This window comes from Acartia tonsa, chromosome 6, assembly GCF_053477335.1.
Source record: "Acartia tonsa isolate MP-2025a chromosome 6, ASM5347733v1, whole genome shotgun sequence".
NCBI lineage: Eukaryota > Metazoa > Arthropoda > Copepoda > Calanoida > Acartiidae > Acartia > Acartia tonsa.
The window spans coordinates 38,612,798-38,637,077 of record NC_137265.1 but is presented as its reverse complement, the minus strand read 5'-3'; the positions used below and the strand labels follow the sequence as shown (position 1 = coordinate 38,637,077).

General features: G+C 34.5%; 1 protein-coding gene across 1 annotated transcript; it reads right to left on the bottom strand.

Moving 5' to 3' along the window:
• Positions 1-357: 357 nt before the first annotated feature.
• On the bottom strand, positions 358-20,953 carry LOC145322604 (uncharacterized). The gene is made up of 15 exons (XM_080164753.1): positions 20,870-20,953; positions 19,079-19,142; positions 18,577-18,698; positions 18,244-18,329; positions 16,649-16,752; positions 16,179-16,242; positions 15,884-15,953; positions 14,392-14,408; positions 13,889-13,987; positions 13,471-13,525; positions 13,051-13,118; positions 12,069-12,146; positions 11,472-11,538; positions 10,982-11,090; positions 358-922 (listed from the first exon to the last, which is right to left on the bottom strand). Exons 1-15 carry the CDS (start codon positions 20,925-20,927, stop codon positions 784-786), a joined length of 1,200 nt encoding a protein of 399 aa, XP_080020879.1. The 5' UTR covers positions 20,928-20,953; the 3' UTR covers positions 358-783.
• Between the last annotated feature and the right edge of the window lie 3,327 nt (positions 20,954-24,280).

Here is a 24,280-nt window from a genome sequence, read left to right as displayed (position 1 = left end):
AAAGCAATATATTTTGATTAAACATTTATTTCTGACATTTTAAATACAAAAAAACAGACATATATGATATTATAGTATTTTTAGTTGAATAGTTATTTCTTTCACCGTATTATAAACCGCTTTCCGCGAATATAGAATGTACAATTATAAGATTAAAACTAGTTTTATTAGCCCCGAGTTGCCGAAGGCACGGGCTAAAAAAACTGGTTTTAATCTTATGATTGTATATTTCTATATTCGTAGAAAGCTGGATATAATACGATGCTAGACATAGTTTTTTCGTATGGATGAGAACCGGTTCCTATCCCCCGGATTCGAATGAATACGAGAAAAAATATTCTTACATTTACATTTGTAAAAAAATTTCTTGAAGATTAAAACATTATAGCCTCTATCGCTTTTGAATGAACATTATGTGAAAAAAGATAATTTAAAAGAATTTATGCATTATTATTACAGACATTCATTTTAAAAGGTTAGGTCAAGCAGTGTTACGGATATTTCAAAATAAATAAGGGTCTGCAGGGTTAGTATGGCAAGAGATAGAGGGGAGTAGGGGTATTGAAACATTCGTTTGTAAAATTTTATGTAAATCGACAATACCACAATCCAAGAATCACAGTTACTACTATTGAACATATAATTGTTTCCTTAATCCAGAATCAGAATACTGTTTACCCCTTTTACAAAAATGAAAAGTTTTTTTTCAGTTTAAAGTTTTTCTTAAGGTGTAATATACATTTATGCTTTAAAATAATTGGATAACATACAATTACACGGAAATCATTCAGCCTTGATAGCTTCTCCGTTGCTTGATGAGAACTTTTTGTTATAAGTTTTAGTGAACTGGAATACATAGTATGAGCCACCCCTCCATGTGGCAGCTACCATCAGGAATAACAGGTACAGTGTGTTCAAACTCCTAAAAAAAGATAAGGTTAGGTATTATTGGGTACAGAGTAGCACCGTAGGATTAGAACATCGCAGATAAAGGCTTTGCATGGTTACCCCCCCCCCTCGCAGGGGTTAGCATGAAATAAACTACCCCCTATTCTTAACATGCATTTCAATGCTCGCTAGGTACTAAAAAGGAAAGCAACAATTTTTTGCTGAATGATATAAAAAATCCACCAATGAAGATAAGAATATGAATGTCTATATAGACCTTATTTAATACCTATATTTGCGACATCTTTTACTACACAGAAACACCCAATTTTGATCAACAACAAAATCCCTGCCCCTCTCGGAGAGCCTCGAACCCGCAACGTACGGATAAGGAAATCAACATTCTATAATCAAGCTATGAAGGAGACCAATTATCAGATGTGAAAAAAGACAAAGTAAAGAAAAACTGAAATCTTATATTGTATTATAAAATTTTACACATTTTTATAATTGACATCTTAGCTCAGGGGTAGAGATTAGGGTCCAATTTTGCATCAGTGCAAGTCAGAAGGTTCTAAGTTCGAAACTACCCAAACACTAAGTATCATTTTCCCTCGCTGCGATAATAAGTAATATATGGTAAAGCAATAAATATTTTTAAAGCTTTACAATGTACCAACAGTAACTTAAAATATAAATTTGTTCTTGGTCTGACTCAAACTCGCATCCATAAGACACGATAGACAAGGAAATAATAAACTGAAAAAAATTAATCATGTCAATCATCGCTGGGATTTGAACCCGCAATCATCATAATAAGATAGAGAGAAAAGCAATTTGACCACTATACCAAAAGAGACGTCGTATTTTCTTCAAAATTAATTGGATACACAAAGAAAAAGAGAGAGAGAGAGAGAGAGAGAGAGAGAGAGAGAGAGAGAGAGAGAGAGAGAGAGAGAGAGAGAGAGAGAGAGAGAGAGAGAGAGAGAGAGAGAGAGAGAGAGAGAGAGAGAGAGAGAGAGAGAGAGAGAGAGAGAGAGAGAGAGAGAGAGAGAAAAGAAATAATAAACTGTAAATATTAATCTCATCTAACATCACCAGGATTTGAACGCATGATCGTCATAACTGGAAGCCAGGACTTTGACTGCCATACCACAGGAGACGTTATATTCAAATTAATAAGAAACACACAGAGAGAGAAAGAAATAATAAACTGAAAAAAATTATTTACATCTATTATCACTGACACACGATAATAAACTGAAAAAAAATATTATCATTTAACATCACCAGGAATTGAACGCATGATCTACTTATCTAATAGTCAGCGCTTTGACAAGCATACCACAATAGACAACATATTACATTCAAAATTTTTAAGGTTCACTCAGAGAGAGAGAAAAGGTAAAAATAGAAAGAGGCAATATAGACAATATTTAGATTTTTTAAGTATTAGTTTAAATTGACGGCAATAATATGATATCCTCTGTAGCTCAGTGGTAGAGTTCAGCATGTAATTTCAAACCCAGCAGTCTGAAGCACATCAGATCAAAACCACTTCAGTGATCGAAAGATAAAAAAAATTTTCTAACATTGCACATAGGGGCAACAAGGGGCATCAATTCACCACCCCCAAATCAAGTTTTAAACATTCTATGAGTATTATCATACCCAATGTACATCAGATTTCAAAGGAATCGTAAAAATACGCTTTTCAAGTAAGCATTCTAATGCATGGAAGTCAAGAAATGCAAAAATTTTCTTACAGAAAAAGGCATACTTTTTGTGTTTCACCAACAATTTTAAAAGTATTATAAAATCTCTTAGAATTAACGTAATTAGACAAAATAACTTTTGATGAGTCATGCATTACATATATTTTGACAGTATAAAAGAAAAAAACACAAATTGAAGAAATTAGTCCTAAATAATTCTAGTTGAAGTCAAGATTTTAGTTTATTTTTGTTTGTTTTAAAATCAACATTTAAGTAGACAGTATCAGGAAACATGTTTTCACTGGTTGCCACCGACTAAAAAAACGATATTTGATTGCCCAAAGACATATTATAATCGCCTGTACTGGTTTCATTTACCCCCCCCGCGCCCCTGTAGGGGTTTTTAGCCCGTTTTCTAAAGGTGGGTGCAAGAAAAGATTGTAAGAAAAAGCTTTTAAATGCGCTTTTAAAGTCAAATGTAAGATGTAATACATATAAATAAAAGACGCAAAAACATAGTTATGAGAAATATTTATTTGATCAGACTTTGAATATAAGTTGATAATGAATATTTTCAAGTTTTATTGACTAAATGATGGGGAGGGGAGGGAAGGGGGGGGGTGCTAAACCTAAATCTAAACCTCTTTATGTTTGATGTTTTAATGTAACTAAATAAGCGTTTCTATGGATTATTACAAATATCAGGGATCTAAAGGGAGAAGACAAAGGTCAATAAATTGATGTACATCCCCAATGATAATACACAAAATTACCCCTTGTGTAGATCAAAGTTAGTAGTTAAAATGTTTGAACACACAACTGTAAAACTTTGGGGACTAGTGTTATAAACAGCCCAATGTCCCCTCCCTCACTGCAGAAAGGTAAAGCTAACATTCAAATAACGTAGTGTTCTTATAATCATTTTAAATATGAATTAGCAAGTAGTATCTGTATGCCTATTGGTAATGCTTTGTTTTTAAGTTTTGTAGTTACATGGTCTTCATGTTTAGCGTCTTCAGTTTTATTTAGAAAGGGAGGGGACATTACACTAGTCCCCAAACTTCAAAGTTTTATAATAACGTTTTTGTATTCGTTGGCATAACAACTTTAGGAAATTTGATTGATTTTTTATTGGTTGGTTCATTAAGATGAGTATTAAAACTTTTCAACCACTAATTGTCATCTACAGACAATCAATTTTGTAAAATAATTTATTATTTAATGTATCTATATTGGGGATGTACAAGTACATACATTAATCGGTTATTGTTTTGTTCCTTAGATCCCTGGGTGTGAATCTATAATACAAAGTAGCTTGATGTATGTTTGTCTGTCCGTCCGTACCAATAGATCTCGGTAACCACAAAACCGATTAGATTCTACTCTTCAGGGAATATATCTACTGGTCCTTTATAACAAGCTGATTTTTTACTTTTATGACAACAAATAATGGTTTTGAATGTTAAAAATATCCTATTCATCTGATTTACTGAATACTCAGTACTTATTCTTAGTACATTAAGGTATAGTGTTATAAGCGAAGCATCTCTATAATCAAGCCCTAAAAACGTCAGTATGTCCTTAAACAGTAACATGTATTTAATCAGTTTTAATTACTTTTATAGACATGCATTAATATTCAGTTCTTACACTTCACAAGTGTTAATGTTCGTTTGTCCTTCCATTTTAGAGATTCGCTTCTATGGATGTTGTCATCCTTGTTTAATTACCTCTTGGAGCAAAGCCCATATAGGCTAGGGGCGAAGCCGCTAGTATACATATAAACAGTAAACAAGAATCATAATATCATTATAAATATAGATATTAGCTAATAAAAATCTATGTCAATAATGCCCACATTTATAATGGATTTATTATTAAGTGAAACTTGTAGCTTGTTAAAATAAGAATCCCCATCCACCCCCTTTACACCATCCTCTCCCCTTCTACTGAAATGAATTCTATGAGGGTCATCTCAAAAAACGCCCATCTCAGAAAACGCCTATCTCAAAAAACGCCCATCTCAGAAAACGCCTATCTCAAAAAACGCCCATCTCAGAAAACGCCTATCTCAAAAAACGCCTATCTCAGAAAACGCCTATCTCAAAAAACGCCTTTTTCATAAAATGCCTACTACATTTTTAAAAAATAAAGTCTAATTTATAACTAGTATTCAATAGAATAACAAAATACTTGTCATTCATGATCTATTAGGTATTTAAAACTCAAATAAACAGTTATCAAATCAACCAGTCAATAAACTATGTAAAAAGATGGATAAAATGGTAAACTTAAGAGTAGCTGCTATTTAAGAGAATAGAGAAGGTTTAAATAAATGGAAAATCAGGGATTGGAGAAAATTATTGGAGGAAAGGGTTTAATTATTGAAGCTTATTCAAAAGTACATCATTTTTGAATCTAATAAAAATAAGAAGGAATATAGGGAAAATACATTAAAATACCCTCACCCTATTTTTCCCCCAAAATTCATCATCTATGGAGAGTAAGATTTAACAAAATGTCAAATTGCTTTATAATTTATGATAATTATTGTAACCTTTTTTTTATTTTGAGGAACAGCTATATAATTATAATTAATTTATAATAATTATTCTAAAAACATTTTTTATTTTGAGGAATAGCTATATAATTCTGATAATTTTAAAGCATATCATACTCGATAAATATTTTGTATATTATTTGTGTATGTTAATAATTATATAAAATGAATCTAAAATTTCTTTTAAGCATAATAAAAACTAGAACAAAATTACACAACATCTTTATGAATGTCTCTTTACAAATTTACTAGGCTTAGTCATATTTACAACATTTCAACCTGATATTCTGTTAATTCAAGATATTAGGTCAAATGATAATATAAAAAATAAGAATTATGTTTTATAGAGCTAATAGTTGTTCATCTTATTATAATAACTGAAAAGTAAACTGGGTTGTTTGCAGTAGATATATGAAGTAAAGAAACTTTAAAAAAAGTTTTTGTTATTCAATTGTGATCAATTTTCAAACAGCAAACCTTTAGTATTTTGTTTGTAATGTACATATTTTACAATATTCACAATACCTTAGACTGACATGTTTCACTACAAGACAATTTTTTAAAAATGGAGTAGGCATTTTATGAAAAAGGCGTTTTTTGAGATAGGCGTTTTCTGAGATAGGCGTTTTTTGAGATAGGCGTTTTCTGAGATGGGCGTTTTTTGAGATAGGCGTTTTCTGAGATAGGCGTTTTTTGAGTATAGCCTTCTATGACCCCAAATTTAACACTTTGAACACTTTGATGGACAATTAGATGGATAGGTAGATGAATAGATATATCGATAGATAGATGGATGAGTAAATGGATAGACAGATGGATAGATAGATGGATAGACAGATGGATAGATAGATGGATAGATAGATGGATAGATAGATGGATAGATAGAAGGATGGATAGATGGATAGTTGATGGATAGATAGATAAATAGTTGATGGATAGATAGATGGATCGATAGATGGATAGATAGATAGATAGACAGATGGATAGAAAGATGGATAGATAGATAGATGGATAGATAGATGGATAGATAGATGGATAGATAAATGGATAGATAGATGGATAGATAGATAGATGGATAGACAGATGGATAGATAGATGGATAGATAGATGGATAGATAGATGGATGAGTAAATGGATAGACAGATGGATAGATAGATGGATAGACAGATGGATATATAGATGGATAGATAGATGGATAGATAGATGGATGGATAGATGGATAGTTGATGGATAGATAGATAAATAGTTGATGGATAGATAGATGGATCGATAGATGGATAGATAGATAGATAGACAGATGGATAGAAAGATGGATAGATAGATAAGTGGATATATAGATGGATAGATAGATGGATAGATAGATGGATAGATAGATGGATGGATAGTTGATGGATAGATAGATAAATAGTTGATGGATAGATAGATGGATCGATAGATGGATAGATAGATAGATAGACAGATGGATAGAAAGATGGATAGATAGAAGGATAGATAGATAGATGGATAGATAGATGGATAGATAGATGGATAGATAGATGGATAGATAGATGGATAGACAGATGGATAGATAGATGGATATATAAATGGATAGATAGATGGATAGATAGATGAATAGATAGACGGATGGATAGAGAGATTAATAGATAGATGGATAGGGTAAAGGGGGGCTATTTTCGTGGGGTGTTATTCCGGTAATTTTCTATCTACCTTCATTAAATGACCTTTATCTCCATGTTCCTTTCAAATGACAGAAAAAAACATAAAAGCAAATTTGTTAAAAAAGTATAAAATGAAATTTTTGTGGGGTGAATTTTAAGGGTACTAAATAATTAAATCCCCTTTTTGCTAGATTTGCCCCAATGTGCATTGTAAACAATGTCGATAAAGAATAAAATAAAACTAATTTTAAAAGATCACTCAAAATCTTTTTTTTAAAGCAATTAAAAAAAATTTATTTTCAACAAGATTCGAACCGGCTACCGTTGCCCTACATCGTTTTGAATCATTAAACCTCGAAATCTAGACAGAGAGAGAGAAAAAGAGAGAGAAAGAGGGAGAGATTTTGAAGGTGTGAATTATTGGGGGTTTTTTAGGGGGGGGGGGTGGGAGTCAACCATCTGTTATTTTTAATTTTAGTTTTTCAAAAAAATAGTTAGAAATCTTCCCAGGACCTATGATAAGCTACCCTGTAAAAGAGAACCATATCGGTTCAGTGGTCAGTATTTCCTTTGGTACAAACAAACAGACAGACAAACATACATCCGGTTACTTTATTATATGGATGATATCTATAAAAGTTTAGATTACTTGCAGGGAATTAAACTGGAATTTTTAAATAAGTCATGTCGTAGGTTTGAACCGGCGACGTTCGCGCTACGTAAACATCGTTTTAAAATTTAACTTTTGGGGATACTTCTTATAAGAGGATAAAAAGCAATAAAAATTTATAAACCTTCCCTGGACCTATTGGATGCTTCACTGTAAAGAAAATATTTCGGTTTAGCAGTTAGAAGATCCTTTCCTGCAGATAAAAAAGCCTACTACTTTATATAATCGGATATAGTTAATAGATTTACGTTTTATTTCGCGGGGATTAGAACCGGAACTCTATATGAAGTTATTAAAAATAAAAAAAAAATACGTCAAACTTTACCCACTATTCCACACCAGTACTGTTCTATATAGGCAATTTTAAACAATAAGGTGTAAGTATCGTATATGGGCTATATTTTGAAATGGCCGAGTCTTTTGTTCCAAGGTATGGTTTATACTTTATTCTGCATTTTTATTCAGGGTTGCCATTTAAGAGTAAATTTTATTCTTTTTAATAATAGTATATAACCACCCTGAGAAATTTTAAAGATTGTTTAGATATGACTTCATGAATATTTCAATTAAAAAAAATTATAGAAAAAAATTCTGACAACAATGAGGTTTCGAGGTTTGTTGATTCTCTTCTATTTAAGTTCAACTCATTAAGATCAAGGTAGTGTCCACATAATTTATGGTCAAGTAAGTGTCCACATAATTTTTGAGAATATTTTTCGTGGATTCCCAGACAGATTAGAACCTGGATTTTAGAAATGGGAAGCTAGAGTGTAAAACACTAAGGCATGCAGGATACATATCTTAGTGCAATTTTTATTAAATTATACATAATCAAATTTGTATTTGATATTCCCTGACCCTAAATACATTCTCACTTTAATATTCCAGTATCGCTTCAAATCCGAATTAGAACCGGTTCTTAGCCACAATGAAAAATGTACATATGCATCGTATTATATCCAGTTTTCTATGAATATAAAAATGTACAATCATTTGAGATTAAAGCCAGTGTTATATAATAATAGTTAATGATACGATGCTAAATAACTATTATATTACTCCCCCCTTTCCACCCCCCTTGAAATATTTTTGATTCATAAAGGATTAATCGGTTCGTGAAATTGATTTGTAATAAGGAAAGATTAATTTGTTGCAACGCAATTTTGGATAAAAAAAGTGTAACCTTGCAAGGCTAGAACCTGGATTTTAAGGATGACAAACTAGCGTGTTAACCCATGCGCTTTATTAAAGGAATTTTCACCCAAATTTTAAGGTAATAGTTAAAAATACTAATACAGAAGCTTGGAAGCAAAATGCTTTTTAATGCATATATAGAAAAAATGTTTTTCTATGAATATGTTAATATTTATATTTTATGATGGATTTTATAGATGTCGTTTCTCTAAGTCATACCCAGTCAAATGCAAGGTTGAAGGGTGACGCAAATTCAAATTTCAGTTTTCATGATTTGAGAAAAATTCACCATTACTTGAAATGTTGATATTCTAAATTTAATCATATCAGTTTAAATTTTGCATGTTGCATTTTCTTGGCTGCTGGGTTTCCTATGATATTAGCATTTTATTGGAAAAGTTATATATATTGAATAAAAAATCTGAAAAACCTGATTTGAATCACATTTTTTCTTAAGCAGAGTCGATCCTGAGTTTTAAGATATGAATTAGATATGAAGAGAAAAAATTAAATTGTCGGCTAAGCCCACTCAGCCATAATGTATGTTACATTTGAAGTGGAAATTTAAACATATTTTTAATTGCAATAAGATCTGTTTGTAGACAAATTTTCCTTTTGTTACGTGGAGAAGCAATGAAGATAATTCCTAGAATAATATAATGTTTAAATTTTTTTATAGTATAAAGAATAAAATTACTTTTAGTAGACATCTTTGTAAATAAATAAAAATTGATTTTGACTCCATAATAAGATTCATTTAAGTCAATCTATCAAATACTTAAACATTCTGAAGATATTAATACATTACTGGGCAAGTTATGGAGAGTTTAGTTTTGTAGATTTAAAAATAACTTTTTTGTAAATAAAAGACAATTCATTGTGTTGTGCGGACTTCCTATATTTAGACAAAAGTTTATTTTTTGTTAGAAACAATAATAGGAGAATGTATAATGTATATCTATAAAAGTATTTATTGTTGTATATTTAAAACCCACCCAACCCCCTTAAAATCCTTTAAAATGATGGAGAGTTATAAAATGCCATTTCCCGAAGTTGCACGCGGTCATTTACTAAGTATATTTGCGATAACTTTTATTTAATGAAATCTTTCAATTTTTAACATGTACAAAACGGCCTGCTTAATTGCTTCAAGATCCATGTCAGATCTATATAGGAAATAAATGTCTATAAATGAGCTCAAGTTTTCCAAGGAAAATTCGTTGAAAACTCATAGTGCTCCAATAATCCATAATAAACTCTCATTACCCAGAACGAAAAGACCCATTATTTTACTTTATTAAAAATAAATTCATTTTTTTCATTTCATGTTGCTATTTACATTTTAATGAAGTATTTAATTTCTAATCATAAAAAAAGAAAATTTAAATTTATAATATAATAAATTAAAGAAAACTCTGTTTTAAAAGAATTCGATTGTGGCGACACTTTGTGTGTTCAAATATTGAACTAAAATTGTAATCATATAATAAACCCTTTGGTGATGGTGATGTAAAGAAAAAAATATAATTAAAAAAAATCTTTTTAAGATCATTTAGATTATTAAATATTTACTTCCATTTAAATAGTAATGCCGGGTGAGGAAAATAGATTTATTGAGAAATATATATGCATATAGAAAACTAGCCAATAGGGAGATAGTTTTATCGAGCCAACTCTAGTACACAATGTTGGAAGGTTAGCTCAAATTTCAGATACTATTTTTTGCAATTTGATTTACTTATTTTCTCCATAATATTTAAGCGATGCTTTCAGGATTATCTAATTTGCTATGATATAAAGATGAATTTTTCTCAAATCCTGAATACTGAGATCTGAAATTTGCGTCACCCTTCTAACATTGCGTATGTTTGCGTACGACTTCAATGTTTCAGGATGATGATTTTTATAAGAATTAATATCAATAATGTATCATAACAGAAGGAAACATTTATTTTCACTAATTTATCTAAACCTGGATGGTACATCCAGGCATTTCTAGTAGTTATTATAGACAACATTTTTCCCTACTACATTAAAATATGTCAAACGGCTGACTATACACAATTAAGAAAGGTAAGTCGACCTTTACTTTTAATTTTAGCTTTTAAAGGAAAAGTAAAAGAAGGATTTTTTTGAGGGGATGGGGGTGGGAGATAATTTTCAAGCGGGTGATGTCTTGGGAGAGTGGGAGTACATTCCCTCAAAATTGTTTTCAACCATCTCTGGATCTATCATAAGCCTAACTGTGATAGGGAACCATATAACTTTTATACAAGGATAAGAAAACTATACTTACTTGAAATGAAATATAAGAGGAATGGGAACTAAGCATACTAGAATATAGATGAATTGTCCCACTACAAATACGACTTTAGACTTGTAGGTCTCTGGTTCATATGTTTCTCCTAAAAGAAAATCTAGTATTTAAAAACAATAAGATAGTCAAAACAAGTTTTTTGAATATGTTAATTCATTTTTATGATGTATCAACAGAAATAATATATTCTACTTTTACACATGGTAGGAGTGGACATTTATAACTACAGGAAAAGATATTTTTTATCATCTTTGGGGATATATATTACCTAATAAATATTGTCTTATCCCTTAAGATCCTCGACTTTACTTGTACATAAAACTATTTATATATTAAGTCCTGAAAAGTTATTTTATAACTGACTCTAACATTCAACCAAAAATAAATTATTAGATAATGATAATATCCCATTCCCTTCTATGTATAATAATTCATTCCGAAAATTAATTCAAATATCAATATTACTAACCTTTTTCAAAAACTCCAATAAGTTGACAAAGATCTCTGACAATGTTATACATAGGATTCTTTGTTGCCTACAAAATAAATGTTAAACTAACATCCATATATTCATATAAGTAGTTGGACAAAGTGTTTCGATACATCAGCCTTGTGACGTCATAAAAATAAGGGATTATCCATCTCTTTTTTAGGGGTTTTCTTTCCCACTTCTCTTCTCATCTCCCTCATTTTTATGATGTCACATGGCTGATTTTTGAGACACTTTGTCCAGCTACTCATATAAGAACTATAAAAAGCTATGTTATTGAGATCTATTTCATTTGCAACAGATAATAGTCAAAATACTCAATATTCTAATGCTACAAGTATTGTGCCGATATTTGGTTTTAAGACACCAAGTAGACCGATAATGTACACTAGATTAAAAAACAAAATATTGCTTCTAAAATGGAATTGATTTTTTATTTTAAAATCTTTTTGTTTATAAAATAAATAAATTTCCTCTTTAAATCAATATATTCTGTACACAAATAGGACCATAATTAACGATTTATGCCGGGACTCAAACCAAATACAATCTGGCAACTATCCAGAATTATTTTACCTGGATCATATATCTGTATGATGTTACTAATTCTGGATCATGGTCAATAACTGTTTTCTGGATGTACAGATACCCAACCTAGATAGATAGATATATTATTCTAGGAAATGATCATGTTTTCTGGATGTATAGATATCCAATCTAGATATAGATATCTAGATAGATAGATTATTCTAGGTAATAAGCATATTTTTTGGATGTACAGATATCTAATCTAGATAGATAGATAGATTATTCTAGGTAATAATCATGTTTTTTGGATGTACAGATACCCAACCTAGATAGATAAATAATTATAGATAATGATCATGTTTTCTGGATGTACAGATATCCAACCTAGATAGATAGAAAGATAATTTTAGGTAATAATCATGTTTTCTGGATGCACAGATATCCATTCTAGATAGATAGATAGATTATTCTAACCCAACCTAGAGAGATAGATTATTTGTTTTTTGGATGTACAGATGCACAATCCAACCTAGATGGGTAGATAATTCTAGATAATGATCAATAACTGTTTTCTGGATGTACAGATACCCAACCTAGATAGATAGATAGATTATTCTAGGTAATAATCATATTTTCTGGATGTACAGATACCCAACCTAGATAGATAGATAATAAGATAGATAATTTTAGGTAATGATTAAGAACTGTTTTTTGGATGTACAGATGCTATCTAGTCTCATAAAGGGATCGTTCATTAATTTACTTTTAAAACATTGAGTGCTTGAATTAACTCTGGATAAGTTGTATGAAACTAGTTGTGTCTTAACTTTTCAATCAATATATTAAACTACACAAGAGGTAATTTTGTTTATCACCAATGCATTGGTGATGTACATTAATTTGTCGTTTATCGTTTTAACCTTATATTCATAAATTTATTATAGTAAAAGGGGGCCTGATTCAGTTAAGACCCTAAAAACCCCAATTTCCAGGGAACCACTTAGAATTTAAAAGCAACTAAGTACAATACCTGCCATAAAATATATCCAGCACAAGGTACTAACAGGGCACTCCACAATGATAAGGACAAAGAAATATCTAGAAAAGTATTTTATATAAATATAAAAGCTATTTAAAAAGACAATGATCTCATGTTTTTTCTTCTCATTGATCCAAAGATTTACTTTTTAGTCTGCCAGTCCGTCCGTAACGCTTTAGGAGATATGCATTTTTTGGCTTCTTTTTGGGACTACTGAATTGTTTGGCAATGATTCTAGCAATACTAATGAGCATCCAGTATATAATTTACTTTTTCCGTCTGTAGGTCAGACAAGACACAAATATTTTGAAAGACAAACTTATTATTTGCTCAATAATTCACTTTTTGCGGTTTTTTTTTAACTTCGCTGCTAATTCTTTTTCATGATTCTAGAAAACAGTATTTATTTACCTTCTTGAACAGATCCAGGTATAATATTCCATCTGATTATGTAGTTCAGCAATGTCTAAGAGAAATTATATTAATTGTTAAATTTTTTATAGTTGGAAGATTTTTACAATTCAAGGATAATTCTGTCTTGATACTCACTAGTCTAAGAATTTATGCAAGTTTAAACATTACAAGCAGAAACGTCCAAGTTTTATATTTTGAGGGGGGTAAATGGGGAGTTTCAAATGTTTCAGGGGGGTAAAAAAGAGTAAGGCGTGTAAACACCCCTTTTCCACCATCATTGGGCGTCTATGCAAAGTCAACAAAAATATTAAAAACTGCCTCTAGAAGTTAAAACTAATATTCAGTTTAAAACTCTGTACGTTTTAGTATAGAATTCGCCAGTCGTTAAAATTTCTGGGAAACCTGGCAAACTTACCGGCATGATATGAATAAAGAAGCTGGTCATCTTATCCAGAGAATGGAACACAAGCGAGTTTTGCCAGGCAAGGATGGCCATAGAAATTGGACCATGACTGCATAACAAATATTTTTAATTTATATATTTCAATGAATATTCTTTAAAGCTTCGGATAAATCTTATTAATTTCAATTTAAAATAATATAAGTTAATACTTGGTTAAGAAAGGTAGATTATTATCATTAGAGATTTTTTGGGATGTTTAAAAGTTAGAATATTATTACAAAACTTTTAAGCATTTTCTTTAAGATTTTTATTTAAATCTAAATGCTTTAATTTAACGTTAATGGCCCGCCCAGAAATGCCTATTTGGTACCTTTATGAGGGGGATAGGGAGGGTAAATGCCACCTTAAAATTTTAGTACAATTATACATACACACAAACGTACATTAAGTTACTTTTATGTAAGAATGTAGATTATAATATAAAAAAATATAAATATTGAAAATGTTTGTTTCCTAAGCATGAAATTAGCCTAAATTGAAAACAAGCCTTTAAAACATATTCTTAATTCAGTATAATAATAATAATGCAGTATAATAAAATTGATAAATAGCTTAGCAATAATACAATAATAAAATGACGAGAAAATAAAACTTGTTAATTTCAGGTACATTCGACTTTAAATTGTTAAATTTTGATTAGTTGGTATAATCAGAAAGTGTCCAAAGTTTAAACTTACAAATCTACAGAAAGGTTAATTTGTCTGTCGGAAATTCAATCTCATTAAAGGCTGTTGCATGGTCACATACCCAAGTTATAGAGCAGCTACAATAAAAATATATATGTGTAAATTCTTTTTGAATGAATACATTTAGAAAGAGACATACATATTTTTGAAGGAAAAACTATTAAGGGCAAATATTCTCAAGAAAAAAAAACATTGTTTAAAATAAATTTTTCTACATCTCAAAAAAATAAACTTTACAAATTTTTCAACTTTCCAAAAACAAATCGCATTATTTTTACCACCTTGACTCCCATCTCACATTACATAACCCAAGATGCAATTTGTTAATTGTTTTGCAGAATGCTTATCACCTCCCTAAAAAGAAACCAACAACAGTGAGTGTATTTAAGGAGTGTCTAGTCGGTACAATCCTAAGGTGCAATAAGTGGTCGTCCAAACACCCGACCCTACAACCCCCCCACCAACAAAAAATCTACCTCCTACGAGGCCTGTATAGTCTTGGGCCGCCCAATATCCTAACTTAGTCTTACCTAACCTCAAAAAATTTAATTCTTTTAACAAGTTTGTTTGTCGTCCAATTTAAATCAAAGTGAAATTACCATCTTGTCTACCAGGAAAACAGGGAGCAGTAAATTTTTATTTAGGAGAGATTTCATATGAAGAAAGTCCATTTTGCCTCAAACATCAATGGCAAGTAAAAGGGTATTAGGACAGATGAAAGACAAAAAATACTGAAGGCGGAAATATTATATAACACCACCTTACTGACAAAGAGCCTATTCCCCTGCAATAAGTAAAATATTTCTTTTTACCAATTCAATGAATTAAACTTCCTTCACTAATAAAGAATTTAAACTGTAAGTCCCCAGTAACAAAAATATGTACTTTTTATATGCTGTAAATGGTTGTTGTCTGTTTATGATGGTTTAAATAATGGATATAGAATATAAGTGGATATCATAACAGGGGAAAACTTGTCGTATACATGGACTTCATTTACTGATCAGTTCTTTCATTCAGCAGGAGGGGAGGGGAAGTTGATAAGGATGTTGATAGGGGGATCGTTATTTTAGCCAGCTACAAGTTTCACTTTATTAGATTATATGATAATCTCGTGTAAGATCCAAGTAATAATAAATTCATTGTTAAAATACTCAAGATTTTAATCAACCGTCCAGTTATCAAGCAAAAAATAAAGTTATGGGACGTAGTATTAAAATTTTCTATTTAGAATGAGATTATTTTAAGGCTAGATTTTCCTTGAGCCACGTAGAGCAGGTTCCTTCGTCTGATATATCACTACATACTAGACTCTGTAGGGCTGTAGATGCCTAAATATTACATATAAAGTGTTTGTTAATCAAATTTAAAGTATTTCCTAAACCAACCCACTTTCACCTGACAGAAATTAATCATATTGATATATTTTTTACTTTATTAGATTGGGGAGTTTGACACAATCAAATAAGTAGATAGAAAGTATACATACAAATAAAAGTAACCACTAAATAAACAAAGATAAGCATAAATAAGAATAAAAACTTAATAATACTTACATTCAGAAAATAACAGAAATCAATGAGAAAGTAATGGTACTTCACGGCATGGTACATGAAATATCTGAACAAAATAATAGTAAACAAGGATGACAACGAAAGCAAAACTCTGATATTAAATGGAAGAAAAAACGAACATAAACACTTTTAGAGTGTCAAAACTTAAAATAAGCAGAATATCAATTTAAAGTTTAACACAAAATTTCACCAAAATTGCATAATACAGGATTCAGTTTCATGACATACTTACATCATAGGAATTGATTAAAAAGATGCTCCGATTAAAATATTGAACCTTTTAATTCCAGGAATCAATATTAAATAAAAGGGAGATATGACTTTGACTAACTAAAATTCGGGAATTGCTAATTAAACAGAGAAACTGCACAAAATTGTTTCTATTGTTCTAATGGGAGCATAGAATAAGTAGGGACTACAAGAATGAGTAAAATAAGAAAATAATTAATAACCTTAGAATAATAAGTAGAGAGAATGTGAACAGGTAGAACAGAGGCACTGCGTGTGGATGTACAAGGAATAAATATTCGGCAAAGAATACCATCACTACTCCAAGCTAAAATAAAAAAAATAATAGTTAGTTCAATAGATGGATGAAAAAATGGATAGAGGTAAGGCTTTTTTGGAGAATAAATAGATCCATGGATTAAAAAAAATATATATTTCCAACGGTAATAAATGATTAGATTAATGGATAGATGGATGGATGGATGGATGGATGGATGGATGGATGGATGGATGGATGGATGGATGGATGGATGGATGGATGGATGGATGGATGGATGGATAGATGGATGGATGGATGGATGGATGGATGGATGGATGGATGGATGGATGGATGGATGGATGGATGGATGGATGGATGGATGGATGAATAGATGGATGGATGGATGGATGGATGGATGGATGGATGGATGGATGGATGGATGGATGGATGGATGGATGGATGGATGGATGGATGGATGGATGGATGGATGGATGGATGGATGGATGGATGGATGGATGGATGGATGGATGGATGGATGGATGGATGGATGGATGGATGGATGGATGGATGGATGGATGGATGGATGGATGGATGGATGGATGGATGGATGGATGGATGGATGGATGGATGGATTGATGGATGGATGGATGGATGGATGGATGGATGGATGGATGGATGGATGGATGGATGGATGGATGGATGGATGGATGGATGGATGGATGGATGGATGGATGGATGGATGGATGGATGGATGGATGGATGGATGGATGGATGGATGGATGGATGGATAGCAGCTAGATAGATGTATGGTTAGAAAGATGGATGGATAGCTAGATAGATGTATGGATAGAAAGATGGATGGTTAGATAGATAGATGGATGGATGAATGGATGGATAGATGAATAGATGGATAGATAAATAGATGAAGGGTAATATAGGAAGAAATTTAAAGTACCTTAACAAATTATGACGTCATACGATAGAATAGCCAATGAGAGACCAGTATTCACTGTAATTAACCAATGGTAAAATTTATGCTGGCCTCTTATTGGTTATTTTATCGTATGACGTCATAATCTGTTGAGGGACTTTAATCATCTTCAAAATATACATAGACAAGGGGATAGATACATAGATTGATGCACCAATAGATGGGTTTAGAGATGGCAAGATGATTGTATGTTAAATGATACTCTATAGGGCAATCAAAATAATTAATATATAAGTAAAGGAATGGTTTGCAGTATGATGGTTCATTATAAGAAAACTAGCAGCTACGACTTAAAATGTGGGGGAAGGGGGAGATTCTGCCTCCCCTTTTTAAATTTTAGCTTTCAAAATAAAAAAAGTAAGAAAAAGTTAGGCTGGTCATTTTTTTCTAGGGACGATTCATCTTAGGAGGAATCAGTCAGTTCAGCGGTTAGCAGTATCTTTCAGTACAGACAGACAGACACACAGATACAGATCTTGTTACTAAATTATAAGGATAATTGAATAAGTTAACAAATAAAGAAAGATGTGTGTGTACAGAAAATAAATCAGATAGATTTGTGAACTTACAGTGAAAGAAGCTGTATCATAAAGCTTAATTCTCCGTTGCACCTCCGGAGAGCTCATATGGTCTCGGACACGCTTCTCTGGGTCTCCTGCCAAATAAAAATCAATTAACATGGATGATAAGTTAAATAAGTGAAACAATAGGATACACAAAAATTATGGTCAAAGTAACGACTTGGAAAAGTATAAATTTAATCGTTATTCGGCCAAATCCCATAAAATGTTCTAGGCTAGCCAAGTAGTTAGGGTTTCCATATGGTCTTACATAGATATAAAGGACTAGCTGCTAGGCGACATTTTTTTTTTTTTGGGGGGGGGGAGAGTAAAGGTGTGTACCTGACATTGCTTTGCGCCATTGACGTTTCCAGGTAGTTTTGATGACACCCTCCGCGTCCTGGAACATCATACGCAAGGGAGCGGAGCGCAAGGACGTCCATCCTCCTCCAAATAGTTCCTGTCAGTTACATTTTATTAATTTCAACTTTTTTATTAGATATTATTGAAAAGCATTCGTCCATTCATAACAGTGACACACTAGAAGGGAAAGGGGTTAAATACCCGTATGTTCCCATCTCATGGACCTCGTGCCGACACTCAATTGGGTCTTTGAAAATCAACCAATAGTGCCAGGAATATTAACACGGTCAAGTATGAGATAACAATTTGCTAGCAGACGAAAAAGGCAATTGGAAAAGGGGGTCAGGTAAGCAACGAATAGCTCTTATACTAAATTTATGGAATAATTTAATCAATTTCAAATTTTATCTTGACTTTTCTCTTGTTTATTTCTCTTATAATATTTAGATATTCTTTTTTTAAATTAATTAGATGTTCCTGTAGTGTTTGTAAAGCTTCTGTCACTCCGGCCCAGTCCTTGATCTGGGTCAACCAATCTTTCTGATCTACATAGATATATAAATAAGTTAGGTTGTTAGATAGATAGAAATTCAGAAAAATAGATAGGTAAATAGAAAAAATTTAGGTTGACGAATATAGGCTCAGTTTTAAATCAGGGTTAGCCAATCTTTCTGATCTAGATAGATATATACAGGGTGCGCCACATAAATCCGGACTTTTTTCAAACGGCCATAGCACCAAAACTACTTGACCAATCATGACGTTTGACCACACTATAAAAAGCTTGGGTAGTTATCTTTTTGCCCATAAAATTTTTTAGACAATGGAGGACGTGTTCTCCAAGCTGGCAGCGCTTATGTTCAACATGGCAGAATAGAAACGCGCTGATAGTTTACCCTGGATTCTTGACTAGGGCCCACTAAATCTGACCTCAGCCCATCTGTAGGTGAGGTAGAGTTATACAACTTGCTGGGGATACTGTTAGATACATAAGTAAGACACTAAAAAAGACTAGAGCTCTCTATCTGAAATGGCTTGGCCGTAGTACTCCATCAAAGTGAAACATGGCAGATTTTGAGAGGTCAAAAACGTCAAAAATCGTGAAAATTCGTAAAAATTTCTCGGTTCTCGACTATATGGGCCCATTTGTAACCTTAAAACTCGTTTTAGACTATGTGTTGCGATGATAACCCTAGCTTAATATTCATGCCATTTCCAAAAAGGTATTGCACGTTGTTCTAGCTTAATTGTGGCCCAAATGAGAGCCGCCGTGTCGAAGGGTAGCTTGAAAGATGGGTGAATTTGGATCCTGCAGTTACTCACGTCCCTAAGGAGATATGGCCTCCCAGCAGCCCAGATCTTCATCCAATTGACTTTTGGGCCTGGAGCGCCATTAAAGCATGAACCAATAGACGCGCCCATACCACAAAGACCTCCCTCATTGCCACTATGAAGGAGAACTTCGCCAGCTTGGACAGGGACATGTTGAGCAGGGTCTGGGGGCGGTTCAGGGGGCGGGTAGGGGCGGTGATTGAGGCTGGCGGCGATTTTATTGAATAATCTAATAGTCATATAGCTAGTTTGCTTCCCAGTTTTTAAAATTCAATAAAATCTTTGAAATTGACGATTTTATGTTCATTTTTTTAAAAATAAGAAAAAGTCCGGATTTATGTGGCGCACCCTGTAGATAGATTATTTAGTTAGATAGAAATTTAGGTAGATGAATAGATTAACAGTCTGTGATTTGTGACAGACAATCTATTTTTTTTATCTAGATATATAGATAGTTAAGTTAGTTAGATAGATAGATAGGCAGTAATTCATGAAGATAGGTAGACTGATAGAAATAAAGGACCAGTCCTTGATCTGGGTTAGCCTATCTTTCTGATCTAGATACGTAGATAGATTATTTCGTTAGAGAGATAGATATAAATTTAGGTAGATAGATAGAAATTTAGACATATAAATAGAGGGCCTGTCATTGATCCGGGTTGTAATCCAATATTTCTGATCTAGATAGATAGATAGAAATTTAAGTAAAGAACTACTTGATATGGGATCTAGATAAATAGATTGATAGATAGCTAGATTTATAAATATATAGATCAAAATCTCAATGAATTTACTGACTTTTAATTTATACGTTTTGAAGTTTTTTAAACATTTATAATAATTAGCAAATATTTATTCTATTTTTTTCTCATTCCTTTAAACCATTTTTGGTTCAAAATGTCTGGAAATGTTTTTTTTAAGATAAGATAAATCCATTTACCTGCATTTTTATCAACTTTATCTCCCTTATCACTTGCTGTAGAAAAATCCACCTCCATTTTCACTGTCTAAGGCTGGAATTCAACTAAATCAAAATAATAAAAAAGCTCAGCAAGTCTTTATATTTTGTAGATTTTTGAATTAAAAGATGATATTTAAAAAAGCAAAGGTGGTTCAAAATAATCTTTAAAAAACAAAACGAAAAATTATGTTGAAAAATTGGTCTACAAAATGAAATCCACCATTGTATCACGTAAAAATGGTCCTGTAAGGAGTGAAAACGTCTATATGAGTGTGTGTGTGGTTGTTTGTGTTTCATTTTTAGACATGGTAAATAGTTGCGCACTGCGTTGCCTGTGTGCTTAGGACAACGGAAACGTAGAAAAACGCGCACCACCACACATACGCGCGCGCACGCACATACGGCCTGGTTTGGCCTAAAATACGTAGAAGTAAAAACCATAAATATGTACTTACATGTAATACACATATGTATAGAAGAGAAAGCAGTTAGTTAATTTGATCAAAAAGCATGTTCATGAAATTAAATATAAAACATTGGCCTTCTTAACAAATAAAAATTTAAAAATTCACAAAGCAATAAAAACAACTGCGCATATTGTTAGATTTTGGGGCCCTTACAAGGTTTCCATCCACCCCAAAAATGTGTAAAGTACGCATTTTAGATAAGCTAATGGTTTAAACCAATATACTAAAACTTTTTAGTTTGTATCGTAGCTATTATATAACTTTTTGGTAGTAACATACTTCTTTATAAAAAAAAGATTGAGATCAGTCAAATCAAAGTATTGACATTCAGTTTCAATTCTTTATCTTGACTGTTTGGCATCAAATGTAAAAAGTGGTCATTGCTGCCAACTATATATGGCTCAAAAATAACCATATTTGATTATCATCTATGTTGATCTGATTAGATTATGTCTTCAATCTTATGTTGATAAATAGCATCAAAATAAAGTGATAGGGAACCTTTGGCAAGTAAGGGGACAATCAGCCGCCAACTGAGAAGCCAACTGACCCGTGAGACGGCCTTTTTAGGTCGAATTTCCATCATTTTGAACGCAATATGTGGGCCTCTGGCCTACGGCAAGCAGATTTAGCCTGCTAAAAGCGCCAGTTAAGACGCTTTTCCGTACCGTGTAGGAGTAGCGCTAGGTGCGCAGCCACGGTAATCGGATAATTTAGCTCAAACGGCTACAGAACTGAGTCTAAATTGGCAAGTGTAGCTGGGACAAGCCCCAGGACACCCAGGCCAAACCTACGAGACAGACAGCTAGGTGCTGGTCTCCTTGAGAAGGCAATGTGTGGCTGCGAAGCTTCAGCACACAAGTAAGGCCTACCACTGCGACGGATAGCAGAATTTGAGCCACAGGCACGGCAGGACGGGACATTCCCTGCCGCTGCCTTCCAGGATTCGAACCCGAGGCGCTGTAGGACGGGCCATTCCCTGCCGCCATCTTTCGGGATTCGAACCAGCGGCGCTGTAGGACGGGACATTCCCTGCCGCCGTCACCCCTCTGAACCTTGCAGGACGGACATTCCCTGCTGCCAGTGCTTCCAGAATCACACCTAGAGCTCCTAGTGATAACAACACATAAGTGTGTATAAATGTCAACCAAGTGATAAAAGAGAAATATAAAATTGTTGACCCAGTGATAATTGATAAGCTCTAGTGATTCGAAGCTACAGTCTAAGCCACCATGGTAAGCGATACCACCATAGCTGCTGTTCGGCCACCACCGAAGTTTCTGCCAACCCCAGCCGAACGGGAGGCCCCCTTGTCTCAAGGGCAGGACCTCCACTTCCCCTGCCATATCAGGGTGAGGTTTCCCACTCCTGACCCTGCCCAGCATGTACAGGTTGATGCCATGATCGATTCTGGCAACCGTGTACCAGGGTCTGCTGTAATTTCTGAACACCTCATGCACGCAATGGGCGTGCAACGCATGTTGATTCCAGACAACACCCAAATCCTGACTGCTAACGAGGAAGGCCAGCCCCTCCAGGTAATAGGAAAATTGAAAGAATTATATATGGCAGTCTCACACACCCTTATACTCCATCTGTACCACGTGACTGTGGTACGGAATCTCTCACACCCTCTGAACCTAGGAGGGTATTTTCTCAAGGAGTTCGGAACTAGGCTCTGTTTCGACATGCAACCCCCTTGCTTGTGGGTGCGTGGGGAGTTCATCCCACTCCGTGGCGTCCCCATCGACCGGGAGACAGCCGAGAGAGAGTTGAGTTACGAGGGGCCTCTGCCAGGCCCACTGCCAGAGCAGCCGCGTGTGGTCGAGAAGGGCACGCACTGGGTGGACACTGCACTCAACGCCCATAGGGGGACCAACCTGCTAGCCATGGGGTTGCCCCCAGTGCCCAAGGTGCCGCTGGAGAACCTGCCAACAACGTTCCCTGAGATTGCCAGCCCTCCAGAACCAATCTTCTCCGCCGACACCTTCATCAACGGCCAGCCGTGTCCACCTGGCCCCCTCTACCTGGGACCCCCAGCCATTCAGCCAGCCAAGTCCGAGTCCAGACCCGTCAAGTCGCGGTCTGATGCACCCGGAGCCACACTCAACTCCCAGGAATCAGCCTCTCCCGGCGCCGTGCCCGTCAAGTCGTGGCCGGCCGCCTCCGGAGCCACGCATGGCTCCGCTGCCTCAGCCTCTCCTAGCGCCGAGCCCGTCAAGTCGCGGCCGGACGCCCACGGAGCCCAGGCTGGTCTCAGCGCCCCGGCCTCTCCCAGCACCGAGCCCGTCAAATCGTGGCCGGACGCCCTCGGAGCCACACCTGGCTCCGACACGTCAGCCCCTCCCGAGGCCGAGCCCGTCAAGTCGCGGCCGGTGGGTCCCGGAGCCGAAGCTGACCCCGCACCAGCCACGTATAGGCTAAGCGCTGTCACTCCAACTGACGGCCAGCCACCCCAACTCCGCACGGCCAAGCGGGTGGTCTTGCCTGGCCGCGGTGTCATGGCTGTCCCTGTTGAATTAGTAGGACACCGTACCAAGGATGCCATCCAACTAGCTGCCCCAGAACAGAGGTTTGGGGAGGATCTTGTCATCCCAGAAGGCCTGTATGCCCACAGGCCTGGCTCCGCCAGCGTGTTTCGAGTGCTGGTGGTAAATGAAGGGGAGACGCCCCTCCTGCTGGACGCTGGCCTCCCAGTGGCTGGGGAGCTAGTCAAGCCTGACATTTTAGAGGTTTCTGATAAGCCTCCCCCTCGTCTCCACTCGTTCCAAGAGCCTGTTGAGCCCCCAGATATGCAGGAGCTGTGGGAGGCCCTTGAGATGGAAGACAACGAGTTCCTGCGCAAGGACCCCTTGCTCAAAAAGGAGGTTTGGACCTTCTCCAACTCTACCCCCGGCTGCACGGACGTAGTAGAGCTGCAGCT

Coding starts and splice junctions, on each gene's coding strand:
- LOC145322604 (XM_080164753.1), bottom strand. CDS start 20,927: ATGGAGGTGGATTTTTCTACAGCAAGTGATAAGGGAGATAAAGTTGAT. Junction 18,330..18,576: donor ATGGCGCAAAGCAATGTCAG/GTACACACCTTT, acceptor TTTATTTGGCAG/GAGACCCAGAGAAGCGTGTC. Junction 16,243..16,648: donor TCTCTACTTATTATTCTAAG/GTTATTAATTAT, acceptor TATTTTGTTCAG/ATATTTCATGTACCATGCCG.